Source organism: Stegodyphus dumicola, chromosome 2, assembly GCF_044657685.1.
Source record: "Stegodyphus dumicola isolate Sdum_Otavi_A_Nest chromosome 2, ASM4465768v1".
In the NCBI taxonomy this organism is placed as follows: Eukaryota; Metazoa; Arthropoda; class Arachnida; order Araneae; family Eresidae; genus Stegodyphus; species Stegodyphus dumicola.
This window is the reverse complement of record NC_140769.1, coordinates 238,878,716-238,889,977: the sequence shown is the minus strand read 5'-3', so window position 1 is coordinate 238,889,977 and position 11,262 is coordinate 238,878,716. Positions and strand designations below refer to the sequence as shown.

At 30.1% G+C, this 11,262-nt stretch overlaps 1 protein-coding gene across 1 annotated transcript; it reads right to left on the bottom strand.

Annotated features, from left to right (window-relative positions):
• Nucleotides 1-4,258: 4,258 nt before the first annotated feature.
• On the bottom strand, nucleotides 4,259-9,172 carry LOC118191131 (uncharacterized). The gene is made up of 2 exons (XM_035361926.2): nucleotides 9,055-9,172; nucleotides 4,259-5,653 (listed from the first exon to the last, which is right to left on the bottom strand). The coding sequence occupies exons 1-2, from the start codon at nucleotides 9,064-9,066 to the stop codon at nucleotides 5,102-5,104; spliced, it is 564 nt and encodes a 187-aa protein (XP_035217817.2). The 5' UTR covers nucleotides 9,067-9,172; the 3' UTR covers nucleotides 4,259-5,101.
• Between the last annotated feature and the right edge of the window lie 2,090 nt (nucleotides 9,173-11,262).

The following is an 11,262-nucleotide window of genomic DNA, read 5'->3' as shown; positions in this document are numbered from 1 at the left end:
ATTTACTTGTTTTAGGTTATTGGGATCAGATTGTGCGCGAGTGAACAAATCTTCTCGCCCGTGAAATTTGCATTGAGTGATCATCTATACATTAAATCCATGCAGCAAAGCAAGTTAAGGACAAAGATAGCTGAAATATGCAGAAGAAATAAAGAGTAGCCAACATATATGTAGTGCATTAAGGAAGAACTTATATGCGTATTATATATTACAGATGATTCAAAGTAACGAAACAGAATTAAACTATTTTACATAGCAATATAGCGTTAATCGAAATTACAAAAATAATTCCACTTTCCAGTAATTAATTCTAATATTTTAGGTGCTGCCGGCTCTAGGCTCATTAAATGACTTGGATATACGTAAATTTGTATGTCTAACACTTATAAATGTTTATGATAAGAGAATAGGGATTTCTTTGATGCGTTGTGACCCTGTGTGAATATATGTATGATATAATATGCAGAAATGCATATTGGGCAAATATGTATTGAAAAAACGATAATCATCATACTTGCTTTGCGGCATCGGACAAGCAGACTAGTTAGAATGGAACGGGGATGTAAAACGTTTAAGATTATTGCAGCGTGCATTGCTATTGGACGGCATGTTTGTGAATTCCATTACAGTATTAACTCAATTAAAATATTGTTAATATAAAACCTATAAAACGTACCCTAAAAAGGTATGTAGAAAAGAACAATGTTACTATGCACTACTGTAGGCCATTTAGAATACTTACTGTAAAAAATAATAAATTATCGTGAGAATTTCAACAAAGCTATGATTTAAGGGTTATAAGTAGACATTTTTTAGAATTTCCGTTCCGAAACTTGCTGGTGTTGTTGTTGTTTCTCATGCTGACGCAGTCAGTCCAAGACCACGAAATTCCTCGTGGCTACGAAGGCTAGATTACGCCTGCCGTTGGCAACAACCTTCAGAACCATTCAGGTGGTAGTGAGATTTAGCTTAGTTCCGCCGCCAATTTTGATGTAGAGCATCCCAGTGGAACGGGTCCTAGGGTCTCCCACACATCTTCCCTTCCACCAAACCACACGAGAGGACTTTCGGCTCGCCGTATATTTAGAGTGCCACCCTCCCGCATAGACACTATACATTTACAAACATCCATGCCTTTTCCAGGATTCGAATCCGCTCCCTTCGGCACAGCACTCAGGGACGCTAACCGCTATACCGGTTGAGCAGCAAAACTTGCTGGTAAATATTACTAGATTTGCTGGTATACTGGATTTGTACTTCGTAAGATTTCTATTTAGTTTTATGTAGTTGCAATAAAATTCTTTTCATTTACTTAAAAAGAAACAATTTAAATTATAGTAGTGCATCAAAACTCTTTTTCGAAGTTTATTGTTTTTTGATTTCTTAAAATTTGAGTTAATATGCCATATAACAATGTTTGATTTCTGCTATAAAATTTCAAAAATATAATAGAATAGTCATTTTCTCTAAACGAAAGAATTAATTTGACATTAATTAGACATTAATTTATTCATTCTTGCAAATTTCATTACTATGATGGCTTATAAATTCTTAACTTTTTCCTAACAAAAGTAAATGCTTTAAATATTAATAACAGCAAGTTCCTTCCTCTATTCTTAAATCTTTTTATCTTTTGATTTTAATTGATCAGTAAACTTGCTCTTTTATTTTATGATCAAAATGATCTTTTCTAACTTGATAGCAAGTAAAGTTTTAACGAGTTTGTTATCATAAATGAGAAAAACATGGTTCTTGAAAATTTCCATCATTTTGCATTAAGTAGCTAATAATAAATGTTTCTGTTATTTTACAGGATCAAACTCATTTAACTCAATGATAAAAACTTTACACAATTGAGCAGACTTTGTCATCAAGGTAGCAAGGCGACATAAATGTCATTATCCATTAATATCTTCACATTATTTATTATACGGCAACAGAAGTATGCATCACTACCACTGTAAAGATATTTCAGAGATTAGTTCATTGTCAATATTTCTGATGATGTCCAAACCAAATACAGGCACGTGATTGATAAAACAACTCATACTTTACGACGTTCAATTAAAATTCAGCTCCCTCTGAGTAAATGGTAACACGTGACCAACGTTTAAACAAAGCTTCAGATGAGAAACATAAAGATCATTGCCACAAAAAAGTTTCAAATAAAAAGGCAACATAAAATTATCCTCTCTGAGGCTAATGCAGTCTATGCTTAACACAAATGCAACCAATTAGCTAGTGCTTCCATCCACGCTGAAGCGTGTATAGCTAATGATAATGAATAAAGTTTGTGAAAGAACAATAAACTAAAGAAAAACTTCAGCTAGCGATTAAGCCATGCGTAAATTATTACCCCGCAGGCCTGATAGATTAAGATAATTATAAACGTGTTCTAAAAGTTCCAACCTTGGTGTTTTATCAGGGTTATTTGAGTTATTAGGAGAGCGTGCTGTTATACGCAGAATTAACATTTTTTGCGGGTTGTTATTGTGAAAGTTTACATTAGCTTTGAAGAATAGATAGAAAGGAAACAAAATATGGTTTGTTTTGTTTTTGTAAAATGAAAGGTTCGCAAATCTGACTTTTTATATTTAAACTTAGTATTTAATTAAAGTTCTTTGTTCTTTACATAGATTACGCATTGAAATTTATTGGACGAAGCTACTTGCTTTATTAAATATGCATGAAACAGAAGCTCAGTCTCTTCCTCGAAGAAATTTAATGAATAATTTGTTACAAAAATTGTTCTTTTGATATAACTCTTTCATTCCTAAAAATCTTATAATATTTGAAGCGTGAAAAATAACGTCAAGATTTGTTTATATATGTTTATATTTAAAAAAAGGCCAAGAAAACTCGAAAATACCTTTACTAGCCTTTAAATTTTTAAATTATTAATATTGCAGACAATTAAGCATTTTAAAGGCAAGTTAGTTTTTATGAAAGCATTCTAAGATTATAAATATCTATCCATTCATGTTGTGTTTTAAATGATGTTGCAATCTTACATCTTCCATTACTTGCATTAGAGACATATATATATACTTTTGTATTTAAAAAGAATGTCATGGATTTCTTTAAAATATTAAGATACTTTGTGGAGGGCATAAAACTTTTTTATGCTCTGCTTTAAATATGAAAGATATTTCACCTATTGCTGGAATCAGTATCTGTAGATTCATACCTCATTTTCTTTCTTTAAAGATTGTTATTCACAAGATAGTTTTAGTTGTTTCTGACTGAAACTGCTCTATTTAAAATGAATTTGCGATTGTAAATGTATTTATTTACCTTCACATGTACAGGTATTTCGTTCGCACCACGGAAGACATACCATAAATCTCCCAAGCGTTTTATTTATGTTCAAAAATATTCATAAATTCAAGAAAATTTTTAATTTGTGTATAAAATTATCCTCTGTTTATCAGAATATTTCTTTATTAGTCCAAAGGGATTTGAATCCCGAAGGACTATTAGTTTCGTTTTGGCATTTTGCGTCGGACTCATAAATGTCGGTTCACTTTTCAAACTGTTGCCACAAAATGTTAGAGTCCTGCATTATATTTGAAGAAATTAAATAATGAAAAATCTGCGTAAATGTATGTATATTTCTCGTATTGTGATAAAACAACGGTACATAGAGTCATCGAATTTTGAATAACGTAATCCTCCAACGAATATGAGCATGTGGAAGACCAAATTTGAAATTTGAAATTTGTTTTATGATCGATTTCCTATTTTTTAAAACTTTGACGAATTTTTGATTAACAAACTCAAGGATTTCAAAGCGAGCAATGGCAACGTTGTGCAGAAAAAACATTTTTATCTCCAGCGCGTGAGTCTCTGTATCGGAAATTCTAAAGATATGCTCGTTTTAAAACTATTTTGCGATATTGCTGTTGCACTGGATCTTATGGTTTAAGTGCGAGGAACATGATATTTAATAAAGAAAGGTAACACACAAAATGTTAAAAAACGCCCCTTTGGACGTAATTTAAAATCTGAAACATTTCAGATTTTTTTTTTTTTTTTTTTTTTTCTGTTTTCTTGCATTTTTAATGGTTTTAAAATTCCTAAAACATATATTTTTATGTCAAAAATCAACTGTTAAGCGAAAAATATTGAATCTACCAGTTATTTTATATCCTTAAAATGCAATTTGTTCAATCTTTGACGAAAAATAACTATTTTTAGCCTTAGAATATAAATAGATCATTAGTTTATAAAATCTCGTGAATTCATAAAAACACAGAAATCAGGCTAAGAATTACCTTTTATTTTTTCCAATATACAAACAATTAACAACAAAGCACATTTATTTATATGTAGATCACAGTATTCTTTTTAGGAGATTAATAATACTTTTAAAAGAATTAGGTAATTAACAATTTATCTTTCATGCTTAGATTTACAATCATTTTTTGCTTTTAGTAATTCAAAATGACGGTCATAGACTGTAGTATCAGATCATTAACAATTTAAGATAACGTTTTCTTAATACCAGACTAGAATTAATAACTTAGATAAATTGCTGGAAAAGAATTTGAAGTTTTACATTAATGCATATCCACAGCATTTAATCTTTGGCACATGGTTTTGTGATGTATAAAAGATATTCTACAGAAACAATAATTTCAAATCAATGAAATTCATGCATGGATTTTATAATATATATAAGTGAATAAGGCTTTAAAATTTTCGTTCACTATTTAGGTGCATATTTTCTTTATTTTACTAATTTTTTATCGTCTTATCGAAATTGTTTTCTTTTTGATAGCCTCATTGCTTTTAGTAAAGTTTCTTTTCATAGCATTCGAAAAGCTCCGTAAAACTGCAAGAAAAAAATAATACTAAATAAATAAATCTTTTACACTAATAGCAAGATATCTGAAAGTGTTCGGCTTTTCAGAACAGAATCTAAATTTTTGTAATATTATTAAATTTTAAATAAAATGTATAGTTATAAATATATTCAGATCGTAGTTCGTCTTCATAAAGTTTACAGGATTAGAACTGTGTTGAGATCTTCTGATCGATAAGTTTTCATGTACTTCTGAGACCCAGTACCTCAACATCTGTAGTAAACTCAAGTTCTTCATTAGTGGTAACCACCAGCACGGTAGGCATTAGGATTACCCCCATAAGCGTTATAAGCAGGCTGGGGCTGGGCAGCTGGCGCCGGGGCAGGCGCTGCTGGGGCTTTCGGGATACCATCGCCTTCGACTTGAAACCCATTCTTGCCAGCTGTGTACTTGATGATCCTTTGTTTGCCAGATCCATCGACGTACCCATAGGCACCCTGAACGGTTCCGTCAGGAAGTCTGGTCTCTTCCCTGAAGCTCTGGCCATCAGTACCCTTACCAGTGTCGTAGCCGAACTTGTAGTCTCCGGCCAATTCAGCACCTATGTTCACATAGTGAACTGCTGCTGGAGTGTAAACTCTGTTTGGCTTGGGCTGAGTGGACTGGTAAGCTGGCTGAGGCTCATAGGCTGGTTGAGGCTGGTAAGATTGGGGCTGGGGTTGGTAAGCTGGAGCTTGTTGAGGTGCGGGCTGTTGGTATGCTGGAGCTGGTTGCTGATATCCTTGTTGATGTCCTCCTTGGTACGGGTACTGGGCGCTGACGACGGCCAAGAGCGTAGACAAAGTAATCTGGAAGTCAAAAGACAAAGAAAATTAGCATATATCTTTCAAAATTTTGTGTTGAAATGAAATTAAAAACATGAAAATTTCGAATCCTTATTGCAAAAGTTAAAAATATTTATAACTTTTCGAAACGTTATTTAAATTTAAGAACATTGCAAGAGGTGTGTTTCATATAGTATTCTTCTGGTGTCATTTTACATCTGGTATCATTGTACAACCACAAATTTTAAATCTTAAATTTCGGATTTAGCAAAATCTCAAAGAATTTTAAGAAAGACTGGAGAAGAGAAATAACATTTTATGCTTTTAACGGCTCTCCTGGTTTTAGTGCCAGATAATACAAACGGGTTCAAAGCTATGATCTCTGTTTAAAAAAAAAGTGTAAAAATTAGTTTTAAAAACTGCCATGAAATCCCGCAATATTTATGTCGAAATATTAACATCAATTATCATCATTTCAGTAAACATTTTAGCTGCTAATTCCAAAAAGTATAAATCCCATAAGCAAATTTTTATAAGTCGTGATTACAGCAGATGAAATGATAATGTACAAAACGTTTATTAGGCTGCATAAAAGAGGTTTTTTCGTTTTGCCAGTTACATACAATTCACATTAAGTTAATTATTAATCTATTTTCAAAACCGCAATTGCAGTACTTTTAAAATATGTTTAATAATTCTGAGATCTGTGCTGTATTTCTTAACGGCTAAGCTTAAATTGTAGCTCAAGCCTGGAGACATATTGGAGACTATAAAATTGCACAGTTTCGCAGTTTTTATATTTCTTTCAGTAGCAGTAGATAACCAAAATATTTCTCTTGCAGTGATTTAAAAATTTTTAATTCAAAAAATAAAACGTCTGGGGATTTAAACATATATATACGAAATGAAAAAAAGGAATACGAAAATTTAAAATTATATTAATAATGTATTTAAAAATGCAATGCAATGCAGTAAAAATAAAGTTTATATAAAATCTAAAGATAAACATTACTATATTGTGTTGTGAAATACTGCAAAATTCATTTACAATATGCTACATTTGAAACATAAGACTCTCAAATTTTCCATTAAAATTAAGAATATTGTAAGAGGTATGTTTCGTATCGCATTTCATTTAAACAGATCACAAAAAGGAAAACTTTTTGTCTCAAATTTGGCGAAATGATATGTAAACTTTAGCAAGACAGAATGTTTCAAGAGGAAGATACCTCAAAATATCCTATAGTTTATTAATTTTGACTATTTTTCATTAATAAATGAGAATGGATATTTTGCAACCAATTACATAACCTCATTATCTAAAATAAAAATTTAGTCACATTTTTATAATAATTTTTGTAATATAGTGCATAATAAAAAGAATTACCTAAAATTTTTAGTTGATTAGAGAAAGAAGTCAAAAATATAGCCAAGAAACACTGCATATTAAACACTTCGTTTTGAGTTAAAATTAATCCATTTTCTGAAAATACTTCAAAGAAAATTTATAACAACAATATTCTTAACTCAGACGATTTTGCTTTAAATGAACTCTCCTAATATTATAACTTACGTATTTATGTAATTCTACTAAAAGTGTTAAAAAAATAAGATTCATCTGCTGTTAAAAGCTTGTAGTAGCTTAATTTTTCTTTACTTTATCGGTCTACATAAAACTTATAGCCTCATATATAGCCTGTAATATTTTGAAGTTAGTTTCATTTACCACCATTATTTCTTTCGCAAAAATTAGTTCTCTGAAGCACTCAAATTTAAGTAAACATATTTTTAATAAATTTTAGCCTTTCAGAAATTAAGAGTCAAAAATAGCTTTGAAAAGAGATGTTTTTCTTTATAATAGAGTTCCTTTTAATTATTATCTTAACTAAATGTAATGTCTTATTAAAAGTTATTAGTGTTTATTATACAGTTTCTTTTAATTATTATCATAACTAAATGTAATTGTTTATTAATGTAAAAGTTATTAGTGTTTTTATAGAGTTTCCTTTAATTATTTTCCTAACTAAATGTGATATTTTATTTCTGTAAAAGTTATTAACGTTTATTATAGAGTTTCTTGTAATTATTACCCTAACTAAATGTAATAGTTTATTAGTGTAAAAGTTATTAGTAGTTTCAAGAAGTTCTGTGATACTAATAGAATACCACATAGGAAGAAGAGAACTAAGAAATGGCAAACACAGCCAAACTGATTATTTTCTACATTATTAAATTTGGATTATTAACAAAACACTTTCGCTTTCCTTTCCAATGGTCAATTAATTTTCTTCCTAATAAGTCCTTAGTATAAATAAATAAAATTTTGGAGCTAATTCATAGATATTCATTTTCCAAACCTAAATTTTAATTAGCTACAAAGAACAAAATGTAGGCTTTTAAAAACTCAAAAGCAGTTATATTCTTCTATTAATGATATGCTGCATTTTAGGTGAGCACGATGTAAAAGAAATCATTGCAACAAATACCGAACATCTTATCTTTGATGGCCTTTTGAATAATAATTAATACTTAAGATTGGAGTCATATCCATTGTCAACTGTTCTTCGCAAAGTGATTCACGGAAATAGTTTCTGCATCCTTTTAATTTACTCCATCATTGTAATAAATAATGAGCGCTGCATCTTTCTCCAACAATTTAAATAATAATAAATATTTATGGTTGCTTTCATATTCGATGTCAGTATTTCTTCAAAGTGATTCAGTATCAGACAGTCTCAATTTGTTCCAGTTTATGATGTTACTTACGTGCAAACTCTCGTAAGATATTTTGCCATTTTCCACTGTTCAAAGGAACAAAACAAAGAAGAACGTATTCATTGCTAAATTATAATTAAATTTTACGCTATGTTAAATAAAATATTTCCTTTCCTATTTTATGTTCCCTGACAATATTTGTTCATTGTAAAAGGGATTTTTAAGTTTTCTAAAACAAAATATTAATTATTTACGCCATAAAAATAGCCGAGTATAAAATGTTAAATGATTAATTACTTGATAAATCGAATGAAAGGAATTATTTCCTTCAATAGACATTAGGATCTGTTTGAAGCAGAAAACATGAAAAATGAGCAATGCCCTCGCCAGGTCTCAAACTTGGAACTCTCGAATACTCACCGTATGCGCTAACCATTGCAACAAGAAGTTATCCAGAAAGGAGGTAGAAAATACTTTAACGGTCTATGTATTCATGGAGAGTATAATTAACAAATCACAATCTATGAGAAAAATTTAACTTTCCACCTTTAAATAGATACAGGAAGAAAATTTATAGCTTTGATAATTAAAATAATAAGCTTCAGAAGGCAAATACTATGACTACATTTAATTTGTAATTTTGAGCTTACTACAAGCATAAAGTTTCGTTCTCAAGTGCAAACAATAGAATATCTGGAGCGTATACTTACGAAGGCTATCATTGTGTTGCAGAAGTTGTTTCGAAGTTTACTGAAAGGTTTGTGTGAGAGAACTTTTTTGTCATGGGGTTTTTATACCGCGAAAGGTGAACATGAAAAACAAATGTAGCACGCTTTTGATATTTTAATTTTATTCATTTAATTGACGTCAGATACGTAGCATTCTCATACCGTTTTAAGAACGAGGAAGTTGGAAACAAAGACGAAAATTCAACGTTATCCGTTACAACTGGAATTCGGCGAAAACTGGCGCAAGTCAGGGAACCGGCAATTGCTATGTATGTGATAGGTCTGGGCATATTAGTTTCAATTTGACCTTTATCTTAACTGACAACTTATTAAATGTTTAATAAAATATTTTAATAATCAAAGTTAAGAATACAAAATGCATATTGAGCAAAAATGCTTAAGAAGCATTGAAAAAATTTATTTATTAGAGATGGGATGAATCTTAGTTTTTTTTTTTTTTTTTTTTTTTTTTTTCCCCGAATGTGAATCCTGAAATGTTCTTTGACTTCTTAGATTTCTCAAAGCTTTTGTTTCTTTTACATGTTAATAAGATGAAAATAAGAATGAAAACAACTTTCTCTTATTATTAGAGATTTTTAATGCAAGCAAAATTTGAAACCTGCATTTAATTAAAAACAAATTTTAAAATGTTTTTTAAATTACGCCTATATTAATTAAGACGATACAAATAAAATTTATTAAATGAAATATATACCTTCAATTCCTGAATCTTGATGTTCATTTTCTCCATATAATTTGCCGAGAAGATTTCCATTTTAATTTCGATTTTGTACATTTTTCCCAGAATCATTTTAAATCAAAAAAATGCAGGCGAACTGATTAAAAGTTAACCGTGAATAAAAATTTAATACAGAGTTTCATTTTCTCTTCTGTGGCTTCTATCATGGCTTTTACAAGTTGCTATACACGTATGATAAGATAAGAACTACATAATATAAAACTTTAAATATTTTTTTAATGAATGCTTCTCTTGGACATTAAAGAAATTATGCTTTTTATAGTTTTGATTTTTAAAGTTTAATAATTTTACTTCCTTGTACGAAGTAGAACGAAGTATTACGAAAGCGAAAATTTAGAGTATCATATTTTTACAGAAATATCCGTTTTCACTGTTTCCGAATCTATTTGGACGATATGACAGTTCACATAAAGAACTGTGTTTTCAAAAACGAATTGTAAAATGTATTTAAAGTGGATTCAAAAGGAATTTGTTTTTACATCCGTACATACGAATCTATGCATGTATGTATTTATCTCGCGTATCTCAAAAATGATTAGCCGTAAAATACAGAAATTTTGTGTACGACGCGACTAAAACTTCTAGTTTTGCTGATCCTTTTTTACTGCAATTGGCCGAACCACGGTAATGCTACATTGTTTTAAAAAATTAAGTTTCGACAGGTAAAGATTTATAAATTTTAATGTGGTCTTCCGATTCTTATATTTGGGAAAGTTTTACACTTGTTTTGAAAAAATTAAATTAAAAAAAGTTTTTTATCGTACGACAAAAATTCGCATTATTTGGGCTATTTAATTTAAAAATTTGCAACTTTTGCGTCATTTTCAACTTGCCTCGGGAGATGTGGTATTTAAGTTAGAATAATTCATAGAAATAAATTTAAATTATATGCAATAAAGATCTGCATAATTTAATAGGCTGAGTTAGGAAGTCATGTGGTGTCCACAACAGATTTTTACTTAAATGTACGAAGTAAAACGGAAGTATTGTAATCGCGAAAAGTATCAGACAGCATATTTCAACGAAAATATCCATTTGACTGCAATCGAATGCAATTTAGCGATGTTTTTGCGTAGTATTTGTACGTAAAGACAGAATAAAAGACTCTTTTTCTCCAAACAAACTATAAAACTGCTTTAAAATGAATTCTAAAGAGAATTTTTCGTGGTATCTGTACGTACGTATGTACGTATGTATCTCCCATAATTCAAAATCGAGTAGCCTCAGAATGTTTAAATTTTGTATATAGGACTCTATAACATGTAGATGCAACTCGTATTTTGATTGCAATCGGCTGCACCAAACGTATATAAATAAATTTATATATATATATCCACTCTGTTACCCGGCTCAGTGATCTCAGTTTCTTTCCTCTTATATGTTTGTAAATTGTGCATTTTTTGCTTTAAAAATGATTGAATTATGTTGTT